General features: G+C 43.4%; 1 protein-coding gene across 1 annotated transcript in view; it reads left to right on the forward strand.

The window, feature by feature from the left end:
* The window catches only part of NTRK2 (neurotrophic receptor tyrosine kinase 2), a gene marked incomplete at both ends in the record, with an annotated part of 199,766 nt that extends 177,399 nt beyond the window's left edge, over positions 1 to 22,367 (forward strand). The window contains 2 exons of the mRNA XM_084278353.1: positions 21,191 to 21,349; positions 22,182 to 22,367. Of these exons, the coding sequence (XP_084134479.1) occupies positions 21,191 to 21,349; positions 22,182 to 22,367 (345 nt within the window). The remainder of the gene's footprint in view (positions 1 to 21,190; positions 21,350 to 22,181) is intronic.
* Between the last annotated feature and the right edge of the window lie 242 nt (positions 22,368 to 22,609).

The raw sequence follows: 22,609 nt of genomic DNA on the forward strand, positions 1-22,609 counted from the left end.
GTAACAGTTGCCTCTTTCGCTGCCCACAGTCGAGCAAATGTAAAGAATTAAACAGAGGGGGCCTGTGGAAACGCATTATTGCATCCTGTAACTAGAAGTACTCACCATAAGGCATAGTTAGATTCGTAGTGGCATTGGAGTCTTTCGTTCCAGAGGAAGAATAACAGTTATATATCATATATGTGATATAAAATGCCCAAGGTCTGCCAACATTTTCATTCAATAGGCAAGGGTGATTTTTCATTTTCCTACCAACTGGAAGGTTTAACCCAGCCCTCCAGATGTGAAATGAACATGGTACATGACAATAAGCTATAAAGTGAGGTGCAAACTGAGGCCATCTTCAAAATTAGACATCTTGCAGATACATTGGACTCTCCATTCTGTCCTTATTCTCTCTGACAAAGCAGGTACTGTCCTGATACTCCCAAGAAAGTTGAATATGCATGTGACTCTCCAGCCTGTCTAAGAAATTACTGAGCCTGTTCTTAAGTGCAGATCACATTCGCTTGTAAACCATCTGCCTTATCTCTGGCTATTTTTTTGTGGGTGTTTTCTTATGCTGTTCCAGAATCTATATACTCTGTGGATGATGGATGTTAAGGTGCAATCATGCCAGTTCCCATTACTATCTCTTTATGAACCAGATGTTGATGAATTTGTCTAATCCTTGTTTCCACCTATTCTTACTGTCTACATGACTCTGGCAGCAAGTCCCAGAATGTTAATAGCCCATGTGTAAAAAAAACCCAAACTTTTATCTGTTCTGAATTTATTTCCTATTAATTGTATTGACCATCCTCTTCTTACAGCATTTCAGTCTGTGCTAATAACAGTTCTGCAGTTGTCACTGATTGACTTTATCCATCACTTTAATGATTTTGTAAGCCTCAACTTAAGCATGGTAGTTCTCCTTTTCTGTGCCTTTCTAATTACATTCCATCTTCCTTGAGCTGTGGACACCAGAACTGCACACTGCAATAAAGGCATTGGAGGGGGGGGCGGAGGGGGCCGGGCCATGTCTGTGTTCAGTGACAGAACTATGCCCTGTGCCATGTTGCCATGTTGTTACTACCTGCTCTGGTGATGCTCAGTGTCTGGTGTTTTTCTGACAGCTGCTGCTTACTGAGCTGTTGGTTTCAGAGATGGCTCCAAAATCTCCTTCCTGCATTGTAGCTGTAAGTGCTGAGTGTAAACATAGGTTGCTGGATGTAAACATAAGTTACTACCTTACTGCACCTATTCTTCATGCATGTAGTTAACTGCAGTGAAGCTCATCTGCAGCCCAGGCTCTCTGTTTTGTGAGATACTTCTCACAAAAGCCCACCCAAGTACTTACTGTCCCCCCCACACACACACTTTGACTAATTGACAATGCAGTCCCCTCTTCAGGCTGTTGATGAAGATGTTGAAAATAGCTGGTCCTGAAAGTGACCTCTGGGGACTCCACTACTGTCTCCTCTTTACCTTGAAAACTGACCTTGAAGTCCTACTTGTTGCTTCTTGTCCTTTAACCAGCCTTCAGTCCCTGAAAAGGCCTTTCCTACACCTTGCAGCAGCTTAGGTTTTTTTAATAACCTCTGATGTAGAGCTTTATAAGAGGTATTTTGAAAATCCACATATGCTTTGTCTGCTGTATCACCTGTGCTCACATTCGTCCTGACTCCCCTGTGGGCCACCACCGGGCTGGTAGAGTGGGATCCCTTTCTGCAGAAGCTTTGTTTCCCGCTGTGCTCAGAAAGATACAGACAGACTGTTTTTATCCATGAATCAGCTCTCTGGCACAGTTGCTCTTTTTAATGATAGTCATACACCTGCGGTTTCCTACCGGCATACCTTCAGACTTGGATGAATGCCATTTGGTCTTGCTAGTGTTAGCAGCTTCTCTTTTTGCTAGGAAAAGAAACCATAAAATTCCCTTCCTGTAATCCTCTAATATTTCTGTTTTGAACATTATTTTTTGTTTAGTAAAATCACTCTCAGTTATGTGAGAGGGGAGGCTTACACAAGCGCTGAAACCCTTGCAAACCACGTTTCTCTCTTAGGTTAAGTTTTCTCCTAAGTGACTGGCTGCCATGGTGCAGCCCCAGCTGGCAGCCAAGCACCACAGTCCTCCCTCCTCCCGGTGGGACAGGGAAGAGAATCGGAGATGAGGGCAAACCTCAGGGGTTGAGATAAGGTCAGTTTTGGGACTGCACGGGGAGAGGGGAAGAACAGCAGCAATGGGACGTATAGCTGTATGCAGCGGGTGATACACAATTTGCTTACCACCCAGAAAACAATGCCCAGCCTGTCCCTGAGCAGTGGTCCCTCCTCCCCAGCCAGCTCCTCCCCCCTTTTATGTAGTATGGCATCATATGGTATGGAATATCACTTTGGCCATTTTGGGTCACCTGTCCTGGCTGTGTCCCCTCCCAGCTTCTGGTGAAAGTTAACTCTATCCCAGCCAAAAGCCAGGACAGGTGCAAACACTCCTTCTTCACTCCTTAACATTTTATGCTCTGATTTGTGCTGTAGTAGCAATGCATGTGTGACAGACCTGGTGTACTGAAAATAATAATCATAGAATCATAGAATGGCATGGGTTGGAAGGGAGCCCAAGGATCACAGAGCTCCACCCCCCCTGCCACAGGCAGGACCACCAACCTCCAGGCCTGGATCTACACCAGGTTGCCCAGGGCCCCATCCAACCTGGCCTTGAACACCTCCAGGGACAGGGCATCCACCACCTCTCTGGGCAGCCTGTTCCAACACCTCACCACTCTCTGTAAAAAACTTCCCCCTATTATCTAATCTAAACCTTCCTTCCTTTAGTTTTAATCCATTCCCCCTTGTCCAGCCATTGTCTACCCTTTAAAAAAGTTGATTCCCCTCCTGCTTATAAGCTCCCTTCAGGGACTGGAAGGCTGCAATGAGGTCCCCCCACAGCCTTCTCTTCTCCAGGCTGAACAAGCCCAGCTCCCTCAGCCTCTCCTCGTAGGGGAGGTGCTCCAGCCCTTTAATCATCCTTGTGGCCCTCCTCTGAACCCTCTCCAACAGTTCTATATCTTTCTTGTATTGCAGGCCCCAGACCTGGACACAGGACTCCAGATGGGGCCTCATGAGGGCAGAGTAGAGAGGGACAATCACCGCCCTGTCCTCTCAAGTCAGTGGGAATTCCATCTCCTCAGTGGCAAGATTGGGTGCAAAACAATCTTCTTGAAAGAAGAAATCCAAGCAGAAGTCTCCTTTTGCTGGTCTTAGCTAAGGAGGCAGCATCCCTGCGGGAAGCAGGTTGGGCTGCCCTTAACTTGTGACACCTAACACCTGTCTCACTGTGCTCCCAAGGCCTATGCTGCTGTAGATACCCCTGCCTCACCAGAATATCAAGCAGAGCCTTTGCTGGGTGTCTTGGGTAGTTTAGCTCCAAAAACCTGCACTGCTTCATGGCACAAAGCATTTTGACTTGTAGCTGAGGTAAATTCCCAGCATTAAGCAGGTTGTTCGTGTGGTTGGAACAGAGGATGAGAGTTGGAATGTTTGTTTATGTCCCTTGCATTAGAGAGGGTGTGCCTGGGACGTAGTCAGCTCCATCATGTCTGCAGAGTAATGCTGACCCTGTGTAAAATTTTCTGAAAGTTCCACTAAAAGAAAAGTGGGGGTGGGGTGGGGGTTCTTCCTTGTTTTGTTTTTGTTTGTTTGTTTGTGTATTTTTGGGAGTATGCCAGTTTCATTGACCTTATGAGAGCTCCCTGCATGAATAAATCATATCATGGGGAGCTTTGCTTAGGAAGAAGACACTCAAGGAGATTCTCCACTGCTGGTCTGAAAGCTTACAAGGAGACTTAAGTGGTGATGTCCTTCAAAGGCTGAAATATGGGTACTAACTCAGATTTAAATGCACACACATCTTACCTCCATTATATGCCCAGAAATCCCCAGGAGGCACAACTGAGGACAAAAGCGCAGTTGCTATTGCCACATGGCCTGAAGCAGCATCCAGAATATTTTTGGACAGAGAGCTGGAGTTGAAGTAGGAAACTGCCCAGAAGAGGCATCAGCACAGGCAGAGGGTGCCACAAAGGCTGCATTTCCATGTGACTGCAGCCCTGCAGCTAGTCTGGGAAAGAGAGGTGGGACTGAAAGGCTGGACACGGGTTCAAAGCCTTATTGCTCAGGCAGGTGTTTGTCCTCTGCCAGCTAGTGCTGTGGAGGGCCTGAGGCCCCTCTGAAGCTTCTGCTTGCCATCATCAGCACTTTCCTGGCTACAAACAGTCCCTCGGGTGTGTGAGACAGATTTGGGATTGTCAAAACCCCTTTGAATGCCATGACCTCTACGTGCATTAGGGGTATTTGATCCAGACTGTAAGTGGATGGGAGGGAGGGGGTTAAGGTGCATTTGAAACATTTTGAAGAAAAATGTAGGTAGTAGAGGGTTAAGCTGCTTTTCCCCTGAATGTCTGCTTTCTTATGCCCAGTATACACTCAGCTTGTGCAGTGCCTTGGCAGAACAACTCAGACCCGCTCCTGCCAAGGTCAGCATTACCCCTTCCCACTCCTCCGCCTTTATACCCCCTCGAGCATCCACTTCTTGGAGCTTCACCACCGGAATCTCCTCCAAAGACTGGTACGTCAGGTTCAGGGCGTTTGGAGGCTCAGTTTCCATGGCAGCCGGGATCCTCTGCTCCCAGACAGCTGCTCAGGAGGAGACAGGAGGGAGAGGAAGAGAAAGTCATTAAATGTGCCAATTAGTATGCGGGGCCAGGGCTGCCGCGGCAGGCAGTGCTCACAAAGGCGGGAAGCAGTAGGGGTGCCCTGGCTGCGCGGCAGGCCAGGGGAAGATAGAGGCATTTGGCTCCAGCAGGGCAGCAAGGTGGGTACCACACTGGGCACATCCCTGCTTCCTCACAGATTGATGAGCTGTCCAGCACCATTCGCCCCCCACAAGCTAAATGCTCCAGGAGCAGGGGAGCCCCTGATTTCCTGTTGGGCAGGAACAGGGACAAGGATTACGTATGCATTCTGAAACTGGAGCGTTTGACAACCAGTCAGGCATCACGGTGACACTTGGTTGGAGAACTGTGGGGAGGGGAAGGAGAAGGGGAGCTTAACTCCCGTGAAGATGTGATATTTTCTCTGCTGCTGCTTGGAGCGCACGCTGGGACGTAACTTTTAGGCTTTTTTAGAAGAGCTGCAGCTTAGAGACCAGGGTGCCTTTTCATGGGAACAGACATCAGGGTCTGCTGAGTTCCGGTTGTGATGCCAAGCAACCTGCTGCCCCCTCGTGTAGAGCATCCAGTTTCTGTGGGACATGGTCTTTTTCTTAATTTCCTGGCCTAGTCTGTTTAGGGTTGGTTTTTTTTTTTTTTTCAGATTTCTCTTTTCTGTTAAATGGTTGCAGTATTTTGACTTGACAACATTTCAGTCAGAGCTGCATGCATTTTATTCATTTGTATGGGAGATATAAATGTTTTGTGATGTTTCTGAATAAACAATGGCCTGTGAAGGTCAGAGGTTGTTAGAGGGATTCATCCTGTTGTGGTACAGACGTGCTAAAATATTTCATCTCTAAAAGGAAAACATTCTAACTATCTTAATAGGACATTGACTGGTGCTGTTTCAGATTTTGATTTTCTTTTTAACAACTGCTGATCACTTTCTCCCATCATTTCACTTTCTATGGAAGGAATTTGCCTAGAGAAATTTCAGAAGAATTTGCCCCTTACTTAATCATTTCAGTGTTGCTTGGGGCTGTATGATAATCCATCCCCTTTCCAGTATATGTTTGTTCCCTACAGTATGTTTCAGTTCTTTATCTGGGATCCAGTTGTTTTGGGACATGGTTTATTGATCTTGTGTGATGCTTTGTTTGCTTGTTTGTTTTTTTTCTTTTCCTGTGGATCTCTGTAAAAGAGATCTTCAGCACAGATCCTGAGTATCTGAGTTGTTCATGGAACAGTTCTGGGCAGGGGAGGAATTCCTCCAGGAACTATGGAGTTACACTGGAAACAACTTAGAGACTAGTGGTGTTGCATTGACCTGCAACTCGTGCCCCTGCCAGCCTCTCACCATGCCAAACTGCCCAAGGCCTGACATACGCTGGGAATTCCCTGGATGCTGGGCTCACTCATACTCAAGACGGGTCCACTGTCTGCAGGAAGATGCCCTCCCAAAGCATCATGTTCCCTACCACCTCCAGCCCTCCAGCAGCAGGAACAGCTGAGATTTTTTTATTAGCAGACCTCTGTAGGTCTTTGCTTCACTTCAGAACCAATTTAGAGGATGCGCAGCATCAAAAAGCATGCTGTAGAATGTGCGACCTAAATTGAGTATGTCACATTTTATTTTTAATTATCTTAAGTACATTTTGTTTTAATCTTCCACTCGGAAATCTTTTGGGAGCATCTGGCTGTTTTTATTTTGCTGGAAAACACCAACTTTTTTAATTTCTAAATTTCTTGGGCAAAACTGTTCCAAATACTTAATTTTGTGAAAATGTTACTTCTGCCTGATACAGAATCAAAGGCATTTCAAAACATCAGTGATTCTCACAAGGAACAGAACTTGACCACTGTGGTTTTGTTCTGTATACCAATAAAGTGACTGTAAGTAGCCTAAGGAGAAGTTTGTGTAAATCAGTTTGGATTTCTTGAGAAAGAGAAGCTTAAAGGGAGAAGACTTCTCAGTCCAGGAGAAGTAAAAGGTGAAATTTTCTACTGACTTGCTGAGTCTTACTCTGTTTATCCCACCCTCACACTCTGTTGCCTCTGATACTTCTGAATCACAATGTATTAACATGGTAGTAAAAAGTTGTTATGACTCTTCTATCAGTAAGAACTCATACAACCATTTATTCCTTTAGAGAGATAATCCTTCTCTCTTCTTTGTACTGCCAGTACAGAACAAAATGCTTCCACATGGACTGCTTCTGGATACTGTGGCACAATTTAAAAACATTATCCATTTCTTCAAAATAGTACGAAAAGGATGAATTCTAGAACCTGCATCTTAGCTCATGCTTAAAGATGTTCTATCTTTCATTTAAGTTAGTGCATTTTTTTCACTTTTGTTGCATACATAGCACTAAATATTATCATAATTATTATTATCAGTGATAGTATTTTATAGTGTTAATATCAAATACTAAATTTTAAATATATGTAAATATTAGTGATCTTGACATTATTAATAAGGGGATTTTTCTCCATTATTATATTGTGTTAAAATTAATTATTGTGGAGATTAATTTGTGGCACATGGATTGTAATGACTGGCATCCATCCCAGTGCTAATAACCAGCAGGAAGTGTATAGTAGCTCTTCTCTTGCCCTCCATCTGAGAGCGTCATGAGTGACTTGCACGGCGTGGTCTTGGCATGGCCCCACAGAGATTAATTTCAGCCTTTGTGTTAAAGCCTGATCACAGAATGTAATTCTTGGACAGAAGTAAGATTTGCAGGTGTTGAACTTGCCCGTTGTGAGGCTTCTCAGAGAACAAGGACATCAATAGTAGTGGGAAAGGGTTGTTGGCCCAGTGTTAGGCATTAACGATTTTGGAGGCAACAACAACCCACAGCAGCAGACGTAATCCCAAGACCCCTAGAAATATGGGGTCAGCCTGTGTGCTGTGTTTCTCTCCCCAGATCTTTTCCTGAACTGCACTTCAGGAGACCATAGACGCTCGCCTGGAGCGGCTGGTCTCCCTGGCTCGGGGGGGGGGGAAGCGCCGTTTTGGGTGGTGGCAGCTGAAAAGCCCAATTTCATCAGTTGCCTTCTGACAGCTGCTCCCAACCTGTGAAATCTCCCAGGAAACAGTGGAAGTTGCCTTGCCTCCTGCTGGTGAGCGCCTGTGGGGTCCCGGAGGGCAGAGGAAAGCTGTCTCTGTGCTCTCTTAGAGGAGGTACTGGTTCTGCATGTCTCCCATTTATTCCCTAACACCTTCTCATGGAGGATAAGCAAATTAAGGACACTGCAGGTTTTGTGTCCTACATGTTGGAGAGGTGCAATTATACTTATTATACTTACTCTGAATATTGTGTTATTTTTGGCAGTGGTTCATTCTGAATAATGCGTTCCTTCCCCTGAAGCAGAAGAGGGTTGAGGCTTCACATAACTTGTCAGTGCTTTGGCCATCACTCACCTTATGCAGCAGGCTGTTACTGAAATAATAGAAAGGCACATGCAAGATGAGGGCTGAAAGGGTCTTCTCAGGCTTCAGCCCATCCATAAGGGGGCTGAGTGCAGTAAGAGGGTTATGCAGGGCATGCTGCTCACTGATGACTGCTCATGTGCTTGCTTATTGGACATGCTTTGCAATAGGAGTCTGACTGGCCATCTGTTCCCAGCTCGGTCTATCACTGTGACCTTTTTGCTTTTTTTTCTGGCTCCGGTTCACCCTCTGGGCTCCTCACACCCTCTTCTCTCTTACGTTGGTGTTCATCTTGATTCCTTTCCCCATTACCCCAGGGCTAGACTGTTGCATTGTTGCTTCATTTAGTATATGATTTTTCATTAAAGTGCTCCAGCTGAGCATAAAGAGGCCCTTATTTGAGTAAGTACCTGTCAGGGGGAGTAACCCATACTAGGTTCATTTAACAGGGAAAGCTCTCCCCTGCTTTCTCTGGAGCCCAGACAGTCTTGGTAACTTATTTCTGCCATTATTGTGTCAGGCCTCTCCCATAAGGACATGAATGCTTGGAAGCTGTCTGACCTTTAAGAGTAATAAGTTGGATTGAATTTTGTTGAGGAATTGTCAGACTTAATTCCTGCCTGGTAGAAGCATGGTCTGTGTTGGCTCACATATGACACTCATTGTTATCTCTTCAAAACAGGTAAAGAAAGTACATAGAATCATAGAATCATAGAATGTTCTGGGTTGGAAGGGACCCCAAGGATCATAGAGCTCCAACCCCCCTGCCACAGGCAGGGACACCAACCTCAGGCCTGGATCTACACCAGGTTGCCCAGGACCCCATCCAACCTGACCTTGAACACTTCCAGGGACAGGGCATCCACTACCTCTCTGGGCAGCCTGTTCCAGCACCTCACCACTCTCTCTGTAAAAAACTTCCCCCTAATATCTAATCTAAACCTTCCTCCTTTAGTTTTAATCCATTCCCCCTTGTCCACATGTAGCATTATTTTTAGGTTTCAGATGGCTAGCTCCCATCTGACTATTTCCCTATCTCCACAACTGTTGCAGAAAACTGGAACCACCTCTGGCTTTCCAGCAGAGGTGTCATACTGACCATAACAGTGTGATCTAAGTAAGACGTATCCACCCTTAACAAATATGCTGCAGTACATTTACTATCATGCTGTAAATATTATCCTATATAATTGGATGTAAGTAGCATGTCAAAACTAAGTGGCATATATTTTGTGATGGTGTTTTTCCCGTTGCTCCATGACCCAGTTCATGGTTCTAAGCTACAGAGCACCCAGTCACTCATACAGGGATAACTGTGCAAAGTCTTCAAAGCAATGCAAAAGCAAATGAAAGCAGATCGAATGCAAGCTGTGTGTTCGAGGACATTCATTTAAAATGTCAGTATTCACATGGAAGTGACACACTACGAAATCTTCCTCCTTTGTCAGTGTTAGTCAGTGACAAGCCAACTAATAAAATCAACACGCGTCTTGTATAACATTCATTTTGGATGTCCTAGAAGACTGGAGCCTTCATACAGAATGGCTCTTGTACAGTGGGTTTCCAAACTTAAAATCGTGATGGTAAGAAGGAAGATCTTTTCAGGAGATAACTTCATGGTGCATCTGCTTTTTGTTAACAAAAGCCTCTTAGCTAGCTCAGTGACTGAAACATCTTGAAGGGGACCAGTTCCTATTCCTTCCTATCTGGCAGAGAAGGAAGGAAAATAAAAGGGGGCTGCAGCCTAAGTACGGGGTCAAGGCTAATGGGAACCCCAGAATCAGGCCTTTCCTGTAGGCCACAGTGAACCATAAAATGAAAATACCCTGATGGATATAAAATCCAGGGACATTTTCAAAGGAAATAACCACAGAGGCCAGCATGCAGGGTTAGGTGAAGGTGACAGCCTAATACACAGAAAGAATAATAGATTTGCCTGGCAAGAAAACAAAGAAAACTGTACACTAAGGCCTGAAGCACGTAACATTTTAATAAGAACATCATTGAGTGCATTTGATAATATCCTGTGTGGATCATCCCAAACATGTCCAAAGAGTATTATAAAGTAGCATGACTTTAAAAGGAAATGCAGGCTTTGTGGAACAATATTTCAAAAGTTTTCATCTAAAGCAGATGAAAAATAGTCTGAAGTACAAAGACTGACAAACACTATTAGGGCTATGTTCACCCACTATCGTATAACCAAGCTAAAATGCAGCTGCTGTGGTAAGTCCATTTGAGTGGCTAAAAAAGCATGGTTATTATTATGTGTGACTTGTTGTGGTGTAGGAACCTCATGTAGATCAGGACTTCATTGACCTAAGAGTTACAGAAGCACAGGCCAAAAAACTAGTGCTAGCTTAATTAAAAATATGTCTTAGTTTAGTACCATTTTTTTTCCCCAGAGATTGATTCAGGAGTCCTAGCCTGAAGGACTTGTGAACTGTCCAAAACACTGGACCTGTAGACAAACTCAGAAAACCCTAAACAAATTGAAATACGTTGTCTTAAGAATATGAGACGTTAATTTCCCACTTGGCTTATTTTGAATGTCTCCAGGACATCCGCCAATCTAGGCAACTCTGGAGACTGGGAATGCAGCATTTAAGTTCTATACTGAAGATTGTACAATTGACCTGCACTTTTAAAAATAGACATCTCAAAAACTTAAATTACTGTTTTAACTACTTTGGTGTGAAATTGCAGCCTGTTGTTTTGTTGTGGGTTTTGGTTTGTTGGTTTTTTGTTTTGGATTTTTTTTAACAGAGCTGCTAACCTTTGAGTTCACAGTTTTACTTCAGATCCTACTTTTATTTGAGCAGTAAAACTAAAATTACATCTATGTTTTGATTTTGAATTAATTATAGTATGACAGCAGTGCAGCAAGCAGAGGACACAATGTTTAATAAGATACTTATTCATCCAGAGGGGAAGGTGAGGATGCATGAGGAAGGAACCGCCCAAGTGCTGCAGTAATGAGTAGATTCATCCTGGAAGGAGGCAGAAGATTATCCAGAATGCTCCCTTGTGGCACTGCAAAATGTGTAAGGGAAAAGCAGGGGAGTCAGTGTAGTTGTGGGTTTCTTTTCCACCCACCTCTTCCTCTTCCACACTCCACTAATTAGCATTTGGTGAAGGGGGTGAGGAGTACATCACACAGTCCATGGCATGGTGTGGAAATCCATATGTGTTAAATCTTTAGGGAGCCCTTACATGCTGTAACACTGGTGCGAAGACCCAAACCACCTAGCCAGGTCAACGGGCTTTATGTCAGAAGGCCAAACCTCCAACCTGATGGCATGCCATCAGGGAATGGATCCACCCAGGGAAATTGTAAGGGGCATTTCTTACTAGACCAGCACCTTTTGTGAATGCTTGCACATCAGGAGACTGTCTGGTCTCATTTTAGAGGCAGAAGGAAAGATACTGCACCGTCACAGGCAGAATTTACAGCTCAGTGTTGGTGTTAAGCAAACGCAGTCATGTGAATTCCAAGAGCCATTGTATACACAACACAGTATAATGTTTCCCAAATGGAAAATGACAGTGCTAAGGGTAGAGACAGGCAGTGAAAAGAATTAAGAGGAAAAACGCAAACCAAAGACCAGATTTGTGGTTCCAAGCACTCTGCTGGTGGAAATTCTCCCTTCACACCAGTGCAGAAATTCAGCCAGATCGATAAAATTATTTTGCCAGTGCTTGGGCTGCACTTTGTCTCTTGTGTCCAAGAACAATATTTTAAGCACGGCTTGAGGAATAACTCAACATAAGAATTTGATAAGAACAATTTAGGATTTTACAAGCTCCTTTGGGAATGAGCAATTTTTTAAATTTATTTTTTTAATAATAGCAGTTTCTTGTATTTTTAATGACCATATTGCATGTTGTTTGACGGATGCCTCATTTCAGAGCAAATGCCTGTTTCAACTCACAGACTGATGTCATGGTACAAGTGAGGAGGGAAAAAACCCTAGAATTCGTAGAAGGAAAACAACAGAGTGTTGGGTTGGGGTTTTTTTTCTATTTTAGTGAGAAGCAGAAAACATCATTAAGACTGCAGAAGAGACCTTGCCATTGCCTTGTTTATTAGCATCTGGCTGAGGACCAGTGTAATTTAGCCTCTCTCAGGTCCCTGCCAATGTGGCTGTCTATGTGCACAGACTTAGATTAGCCTGTTTACACTATCAGTGTAGGTATTTCCAGCGAGGGCACTGAAAACAGATTAGGATTTTAGTTGTGATTACACTTCTCCTTTCCTTTTTAGACAAGTAGAAGTAGGTCTTCATCGAAAAGAGCAATTGCTAATTCTCTGAAAAAGTAAGATTACTTTGAATTTGTGCAACCTTGCTCTGTGTTCTTGGTGCTTCTGGGTAGAGAAAGTACATCTCTGAACTCTATTAAGGCAGTCAGTAGTTGACAGATTTGATCTGACATGACTTACCCAGCATCATATAGGTAGTCTGCAAACAAGCCAAAACAGCTGATGTAAAATGGTTGATTGACTTAGTTCCTTTTAGTACTAATGGTTCAAAGCAACCTCCTTCACCATGGGGAAGATGTGGAAACTCAGTAGGTTTCCCCATATTCTTAGGATTTGTGAAGCTTAGCTCATTTTGTTGCCTCACATATGTGTGGCAGTTTGTTAATCTTGGTATTTGTAAGCCACGTGATAAATTAACCACCCAGGGAAGTGGGGAGAGGCTATTTTACAGAATTCAAAGAACCGGAACATGTGAGACATTTCAACTAAAAAACGTGGTGCTCCCATGCACTGTACAATACAGGAACACTTTCATAAAGGAGAAGTAAAGCTACAATCCAAACTGTGTTACTCCCCTCTTCTCCTGTGGCGTAATATGACAAGACTGACAGAGCCAGACATGCTACGTTAGCCTACAGTAAGTTGGAAAAAAATGTGGTTTGCAGTAAAATAAATATGGGGAAAGGTTGTGATCTCTAGTACTTGAGAAACAGCTTTAAGACTTGACATCAGGAGTAGAGATTTCCTAGTAGACACAAACTGGCTTACCTAGCACGATACTTGGCTTTCAGAGTCTACCCTCAAGTAACTGCTACTTGTTGATATTGGCTGTGCAGTTCAGCCAACATCTCATCACATTACACCTCCAACACCCTATTTAAAAAAGCAAACAAAAGTTTGTTTTTTCAACTGTGGCCAGTTTTCCAATGCCTACTAAAGGTAGTCCAGCCTACTTGGGATTAATATACGAGTGGAATTTGATATTTTGTAAAATGTTTGCTTTGAAAATCAGGAAGGCAGTAATTGTAGTTCATTAGTACTGCATTGCAAAATTGTTTGGCCATTGACTTGGACAGATGAGGTGATCATCCTAGAGTCTGTGAGGATTTTAACGTGAGTTGTTCCAGCTGCTTGTCTGCCAGTACATGGTATGTCTTTTCATCCACTTGTACAAACAGCAGACACTCAAGTGTGGAAATAGTGGTAGGGTACAAGTGATTTAGTGACGGCTTTTAGTAAAAGTAAGCACAGGACTTCATGTGAGCTGTGTATTCTGAGTTGCAAGTCATGGTGCTGGACTGATCGGTAACTATGCTGTGGCATTACTTAATATGGAGAGACTTAATTAGGAGAATATAAAATATTTTAGAAAGGAGAGGCCATCTGGTTCAACATGCCAAGCCTTCTCTGGCTTACAGTAATTCTGTGTTTCTGCTCTTTCACCAAGGTCCTGAACTTCCATCTTCAGAAACAAATGTAGAGGTCCGCTGAATTTATTGAAAAACACTGTTCAAGTTGTCTTCCCTTTCAATTTACCACAGTACACCTGCCTTTCTTTTCACTTAGATTATAATTTATTTAGAACTTATTTAGAAAATTAGGGTTGGTTGCTTTGGCTTGGATTTTTTTCAAGTAAAACAAATTACATTTTAAAGGAATAGACTTCTTTTTTTTTCATTCATACACACTGGATCCTGGGATGTCAAAGAGCTGTAATTCATTACTTGTCAGTGCTGCAGACATATTCAGTTAACATTCCTTCTGTCCCTCTGATAGGGGACACTTCTAATCGGAAACGTGAGTCATGTCACCTTCTTCATAGCACTCCTCTGATCTTACCTCCAGGGCACTTCATTCTTCCTTTCTCGGACGAGTAAGTGCTCTGTAATGCAGTAACTACTACAGTTTATTAGACATTGATGAGAAGTTTGGTAAGAGCAGCACATTTCAGGGTGTGGACCATCTACATGGGAATCCCTTCCCCCAAGGTCTGTCCAAGTCCAGGACCCTGTCACTGTGAGTAGCCAGTGCCTGAGGAACAGTATTAAAACAGGTTAAGCTCATATTACTATTTCCCTCATGTGCTCTGTTACCCTCCAGCACTCTGCATCTTAGGCACTTCCTCAGCCAGAGGCGATATCTTTGTGTTTGATAGCCCTTGCCAGATTTTATCCCCCATGACAGTGTTTAACCACTTTTCGATCCCAGGTATGCCTTGGCAGTTGGCGGTCACTTGGTGGCAATGAGTTTCACAAGCAACTCTACCTTATGTGACTGGGTGCCTCCTCCTCTTTGTTATGAACCTGCCATTTGCTCATTTCACTTCTTGTCTTCTGGTTCTTGCTTTATGTGAAACTCTGAGTAATTTGACTTGCCTCATCTTCTCCATGTTGCTTATGGTTTCATAGAAACTAATGAAAAGAATTTTATCTCCAGCCACACAAAGTTCACACACAACACTGAAACACTGAACTGTTGTTGCACAACTGAAGAGACAACTTACAGTGTAATAAATGTTGTGCTAGACATTTATTCAGTTTTCTGACAAGACCACTGGTAGAATTAATTAACAACTTTATACATAAGCCCCTTTGGAATAGAGATGAACCAAAACAGGGTTAAAAATGAAAATGAAAGGACACATCTTTAGCTATTGGCTAATAGTCTGTCTTAGTTTGTAATTCAGTAACCTGATGTGCTGGAGTGGTATGGCTTGTTATGACTGTGAAAATAATGTATCGCTTTACTGCAAGTGGACATGGCAGGACTGATGATATTTTAAGAGGAGACATTGACTTTGTCTGCAAGGCCAGGGCATGGAAGAAATGAAAATAACAATTATTGATTTTTTTTCTTGTGCTGAGAGAAACATTTGCCAGCATTTTATGAGGGGGAAAGAGCAGATGTTCACCAAGAGAGGAGAGGTTTTCAGTTTTAGCAATAAGACATGATAATTTTTGCAGAGAACATTTCTTTGCAGTTATATCATCTTGAGATGGGGAAGCAAGTCAGAAGATCAAAACATAAATAGCAAAAACCGCCCTGAAATGCTGTAATTCCACAAGTATACAAGATGCATTTTTAGGAGGGAGCAAACAATCAAAAAGTATAAAGCTTGGTTCCAGTTTGACAATCCAAGATGCAGTTGCATTAAAAGAGACAGAGTTATTTAAATGGCAGTTGATTTATCCACATGCTGAACTGTGTTGCTGCTTTCAGGACTACCAGCCCGAATCTGAGGTCGGCAGGGCTCTGGAGAGATGCAGCTCTCAAGCCAGAGTGGGCATTGGGCAGGATCAGGGATGAAACCCATGGGTTAGTCATTCAGGCTCACCGGGCGCAGGCAGTAGAAAGGTGACTTGTATCCCATTGGCAGCAAAGGCGCCGCCGGTCCTGAGGGAACAGACAGGCGCTGGGACACATGACTGCAGTGTCACTCTGTGGGAACCGTCGGAACCTGGGAGCGCTGAGCGTACATGAGGAAGTCTGTTTTCCAAGGCTATGCAGTTGGTTGCTGTGCTTTTTACTGCACGAGTTCAGAGTAATCAATGACTTAAAGCCAGAGACTGAAAAAAGTGGGGAAAGGGTTTTGTAATACAGTGCCCACAAAAGCTGGCAGTTGGATTTGACGTCCTCTCCAGGAGTGCTGGAGTCTTTCCAAATACAGCAACCAGCATTTAGCAGGAATAGGGATTACTCCGTGTTCCAGATAGTCCCTGTCCCATCCTTCGGTCATCCCCCACAGCTCCAGGCATGGCTCTGAAACTCAAGGCCCTCTGTCATACCCGCAGCACCGCAGCCCCTGGTGCTGCTATGGTAAGACCAGGTTGCAGCTGACATGCATTGCAAAGGTGTGGCAAATCCATTCAGCCCTCCCTCTTCATGGTAGTCATGAGTAAGGTGTAGCCCTGGTGTGAATTTATGGAGCGGTTATCTTAGCATTATTTCTGGTCTCCTTCCCAGCCGGTGGCTCGCATCTCATCTCTGCAGCCCCACATACAGCCTGTTTCATCGATATCTCTGTAGGTTGACTTCCTCTGTCTCCACCTGCAGCCTCCAGTTCCCAGCAGGAGCATGAGGCTTCATTTGCACATTCTTTGTGGATATTAGGAAACACTTCTTCACAGAGAGGGTTGTTCGGTATTGGAACGGGCTGCCCAAGGAAGTGGTGGAGTCTCCATCCCGGGAGGTATTTGAAAGATTATTAGATGTGGTTCTCAGGGACATGGGGTAGTGATGGTTGGCAGGTTAAAGTGATGGTTGGATGTGATGATTGAAAGGGACCCTTCCAGCCAAGCAAATGCTATGATTCTATGCTTTTATGTAAGAGAGCATACCCGTTTTTCCATAAATATCAGACAACGGGGCTTTGGCTTCTCATGGCAGTTGGGCAGAAGTTGACACAGTGACCAGGATAAAGTATCAACAGATGCATTTTTAACTGGCATAGGGATATTGTAATTGTTGCCTGTCTTTATTTTGATGAAAGTCAGCTGAAGGCTCTTATCTGTTGCAGTAATATTAATGTGCAAGAAAGCTGGGTTTACACTGGAGGGAGGGATGTGTTGGTGCAGACCCATGTGCAACAAAAGTCATCTTCCACAGAATTTCGTACTGCAGTTCCAGGTTCCTTCTTAAACCCGAAATTTCTGCATTAAACAAGATGCCCCATTTCCTAGTGCCTTTGAAGCAGCGTATGGAACATGTGAAGCCTGAAAGTGAACAAGTTTTAGCAAACTCTAGAATTAGAAGCCCTGCTTCAAGCCTTAGAATTAGATGCCCTGCTTCAAACCAAAGTAAGATATGATGCTTCCTTCCGCAGCAGGCCTTGAAGATGTTTGCAAGCAGGTAGAAACAATGCTCAAAGTCAGCTTACCTGCCATAATTCAAAAGTGTTAAATTAATTTTAACAGATGAGTGCTGAAAGTTGTGACAACAAGTGGAATGATGTCGTATTGTTGAAGGTGCAGCGTTTCACGCGTGAACCGGTGTGGTGGTTTCCCCTTGGAAGTGCTTCTTCGTAGAGCATCCTAGTTCACGGGTCTGTCTGAACAGTCTCCTCCGTGTGGATAGTTCAGACATTGCAGGAGCTGATGGACCATGCTCTCTGGTTTAGATTCTAGCCAAGTATCGCTGGGTAAAAGCAACCAGTAAACACCGTACTGGGCTACAGCTGGGCTAGGGAGTGCTTGCTTTCATACACTGACATTTGGGAGACAGTACTTAAGTCACAGAAAGGGTCTGTAGAGGTGCAATTCCAAATAAAAACGAAATATCATACTGCAGCTGCTTTCAGGTAAGTACCAAGAAAGTATACCCTAATTTACAGCCACAAAGTGGTCATTTTTACAGCTACAGTGTGGATTTTAAGGTGATAGCATATTAAGTTAAAACTGTAATGTTTTTAAACCTGTCATAACTGTAGCTAGACTGAATGTAATAGTGTTATCTACCTGTGTTCCTTGGTCTGCTTAGCACACAACCATTTTAATAGTATGTGCATCAAGCAGCACTGAGACTACAGCTTGCACAGCAGGGACTTTATCCTGCAGAATGCTGATGATATCTGAGAGCTCTGTAGTACCTGTGCTTCTTATTAAACCTACACAGATGACATTCCTTGGAAGCATTCATCAGCTTTAAAGTTTGGTCAGTGTAGTTATGTTTTCCTTCATTGGTCCTTCTTGCAAAACACCCCTTAGCCTTGCTAAGAGTTTGGCAACAGCAGCAAAAAAGGCACTCCACCTCCCTTCACTGCTGTGTTAGGGCACAACCGTAGGTGCTTGGACACCACAGTCCAACAAGGACTGAAAGAAGCTCACTGGCATTTGTTTTCAGACATCCCATGAACATTGGTGTCAAGTCTTAGGCTTCAGTTCAAGGAAGCACTGAAGCATGTGCTTCATTTTAAGCATATACATAGCACTGCCTTTAATGCTTTTCTGAGCTGAGTGTTAACCTAGTAACTGCTGATCATTAATAGAGAAGAAAATGTGCATTTAGAAAAAGTGCCTTTGGCTAGGCTCTGACCTATGCTTTTCATGTGGCAGAACTGAAATCTGAGTTGGAACTGGTGCCCTTGGACCACAGGTGGATGCTCAGCCTGGTGCGGGTTATGCTTAGTGTTGCACCAATACCTGTCTTCAATGTGATGCCATCTGTTGATACTTTGCAAGGCATTTAATATTAGCTTCACAAAGGTGCTAAGGCACTGGAACTAACTTTGCCTAAAATGATTGATATTGGCAATGATAGAGATGGAGACACCTCAGGCCTTCTCAGTTCTGGACAAGTACTCTGCCTAGTGAAGTCATCTATCTTCAGGGACAGAAATGGTCACAGCTCCAGGCAAGATGGTGTGGGAAGAAAACCAGAGAACCCTGTAGTTCATGTTTATCTGTAAAATGAATTCTTGATGTCCATACTGATGAGTCAGTTTTGCTATGACAGCAAAGAGAGACAGCTAGATCTGTGATGTTGCAGATCAGTCATTGCAGAACCGTCATTGGTAGCAATTTATCATCATCGCTCCAGAGGTGTGTCATTCATTTCACTGAGTGGCACTGGAAACTCAGAACACAGTCCTACCACAAATACACTGTGGTTCTGCAGCAGGGAACCATGGGAAAAGATGATTATGAGTGCAGAGGTTTTGTATTACTTTCCCAAAATCTACTGCTGTAAGACATGACACACAAGAAAAAAATAGAGACATATATTTTATTGTTTATAGCTTTCATTAATTTTTAAGGAGTCAAATAAATTACTGAAAAGAACTAGTAGCAGAAGCTATATGATGAGCAGATCTAAGAGCCATTTAAATATTTTATGAGACCAAAAGCTTCTTATCACTAACCATCTTTTAATGGCATTTGCTCTTTGTCTGGGTGTATGTGGCTGCATGTTTCTGAGGGAGTAACTTTTCTGACTTTCTAATGAAATACCTCTCAAGATGGGGGTGAAAGTGGTGGTTTGGAACTGTTTAGTTGCTGTGTCCATTTAGGTTACGAAACTGAGGTGGGAAACTGAATCTTCATTAGCATCTCAGCCTGTTTGTGCTTTACTTCAAACTCTCCACCTCAAGTGACTACTCAATCAAATATAATTAGAAACACTGATTCACAGAGCCCTCCCTACAGCCAGTCTGCCTGCCAGAAGGCTAAACTGCAACATGGAGATGAACGGAGCAAATAGAGCAAAGCACGTAAAGATGCATATCCATTCTCTGTCCAGGAAGGGCTCACTCCTGTGTTCTCCAGTTGGGCAGAAAGCCACAGGAATTGGTCCCCTTCCGAATAGCTCTGAAGCCCGTGCACAGCAGCCTGCAAATCGGCAGCATAGCCAGGAACCAGACCTGGCAGCCCTGCCTTTCAGCAGCAGCCTGACAAAAAACGCTCCTCCATTGCTCACATGACTTCTCGTGTAGCTCCAGGGGAAGAGGACTCCAGTAGCAGGCCAAGTCTGTGAAACTTTTAGGATGACTTTCTGTTTTTACTGAGTCAGCAGCGAATGTGGACTTGTGGCAATGCCGGAGCGGGATTGAGCTCTCTGAAGACATAGCTGTGGTTTTGGTATGCTGCACTAACATTGAATTACTGACAGATAGCTGGAAATGGGTGTTCTGAGTGATTCAGAAATAGTGTGAACCCTGACTGAACTTCTGTTGGGTTTTCCTTCCATTTGCCGCTTAAACGTGAGAACAAGGAGGGCATTACTTGAAATGACAGATGTGCAGTCCCACGAGGAGAAATTATATTTTGAGTTGACAAAATCTTGAAAGTGCAAATGTGCTTTAACAACTAAATACATTTTCAGGCAGGAAAATGAGAGTTAATCAAAAGTTAGATGTCCTTAAAAAAACATACTTCCTTTTTTTTTAGGTACTTCAAAATATTTGCAGCTGTCTTGATGCAAAAGTAATCAGAATATCTATATATCACAGTATCTCAGCATTTAGATTACTGTAAAAGTACTTGAGTGGATCTCTTTAATGATGTGGTCCTGTCAGGATGGGATATGTCAGGAACCATAAATTGTTTAGAAACTGGACATAAGAGCTTTAAATTCAGGTTAGGAAACCTAAATTCAAGGAAGTATAGCGTTCTACAGAATGTGCAAGATGCTCTATTAGACTTTCAGAGGGCATTAATTCGGTGAAAGATCCCATTCAACATGACTTCATTTGGGATGTGAGTCTATGTCTTGCAGGTTTATTATCAAGGGAGTATGTCCAGAAGACTGAAATTTTTTTCAAAGCTATGTAGCACTGGGTAGTTAATGTGGAACAAAATAATTTGATGCATTAACTTTGGAAATTATCAACAGAAAATAGCATTGTGGCGTTATGCAGTCAGACCACTATGCCTTCACAGATTTCAGTTGCTAACACCGTTTCTAGAAGAATCATGAGTGCAGATTTCATTTCATAAATCTTTTTCTAGTTACCTGAGTGTGAAAATATAGAGTGAAACTGGCCTAATGTAAGGTGGGTTGGTAGGCTAAATGAATTAAGACATTTTATAAAGCTTCCTGTTCCTTGGATAGGGTGAACCAAGTAAATATTGAAGATGATTTTAATACTTCAGAAACAATGCTTTTGGAGATTCTGTTGAGAAATCAATCGTGCTAGTAATTGTTCTAGAGGAGAGAAGAGTGAATCCTACTTCTTAAAAGTTCCTCGATTTGAGTGGTATCAGATGGGAAAAAAAGTATACCATAGATTCTCCTTATTTAATGTCTTTATATTCTTCCTTGTGAGGGACTGGAGGAATTATCTCTGACACTTTTAATTCTTGTTCTCAGGTTGGGGGTCACACCATGCTGCCCATTCGTTGGATGCCTCCGGAGAGTATCATGTACAGGAAGTTCACCACAGAAAGCGATGTCTGGAGCCTGGGAGTTGTATTATGGGAAATCTTCACCTATGGCAAACAGCCGTGGTATCAGCTCTCAAACAACGAGGTGTGTTTAATACATTCTCAAATTGCAATGGGAAGTCTGGGACATTAATTGTTGTTATAGCTTATCTGGAGAAGGGGCAGCTACAAATTCATTTAGTAAAGGCAAACCCCCTGAAACCTGGTATTAATGGTGTTTCATGAAAACTCTGTGGTGGTTGAATTTCTTCCTTTTCACCCTGTTCTATTCAGGATGGACGGAAATTTTCCAAGCAGAACTATATCAGTTGGAAGTGAGCTTTTTCCTTTGGACAGGATAGAGTCTGATCTGGGTATTGAGACCATGAAGCAATGAAAAGTTTAGCTGACTCCTGAATGGGCTTTGGGTGGTTTCGTTTCAGTATCATACATGCCATTGGTGTGGAGTAGTTGTCCAAGGGCATCACTGAATAGATTAATGTAACCTAGAAACCTCTGGATTTTCAGGCAGTCACGAGTAAAACCTTTCAAGAGATTAGCCACAATGATACTCCTAATTTCAAGAAGGGAGCGAGAGGCCCTGATACTCCGTGTAAGCAGGGTGAAAACTTAGCCTCTTTGTGAGATGAGGTGATGTTGATAGATGGGTAGAGAGAAGAGGTATGGGATTGCTTCCTGACCATCATTCCCTCATTAGTGGAAGGGCCACGTGGGTGAAGTTAACATCAGTGAAGTTATTGCTCCTTCACAACTTACAGTACGGTGATTTTTTCCCGATGACATGTGCCTACCTAGAAGCAGCTCTAGGCAGAGCTGGCTGGGTGGCTGTCACCAGCGTGGCAATTAGCAGTTAACTCATCCATGGGTGAGCCTCTCCTCGTTGGCACAGCTGATCCTTTCCTTGTGATTTCTCATAGGTGATTGAGTGCATCACTCAGGGCCGAGTCCTGCAGCGACCTCGCACATGTCCCAAGGAAGTGTATGACTTGATGCTGGGCTGTTGGCAACGGGAACCTCACATGAGGCTCAACATCAAAGATATCCATTCCCTCCTCCAGAACTTGGCCAAGGCATCTCCAGTCTACTTGGATATTTTAGGCTAAAGTCTCCCAGCATTTCTCCTTACGGGCTGCGGGAATGAATGTGTCCAACTGCCGCTGAACTCCATTAAACGTGTTCTTAACTTTGACAGTATTAATGACAAAGTTGCGGAGAAGCTTTCAAAGGGCAAGCAATGTGCACTTCTCCATCTGTAGACACAGTATTGACTTTTTAGACATTACTGAGACGTATCTTCTCCCTCTCTCTTTCAGTTTCTATCATTTTTTTCTTCTGTCTTTCTAAT

This window comes from Gallinula chloropus, assembly GCF_964237585.1.
Source record: "Gallinula chloropus genome assembly, chromosome: Z".
Taxonomy (NCBI): Eukaryota; Metazoa; Chordata; class Aves; order Gruiformes; family Rallidae; genus Gallinula; species Gallinula chloropus.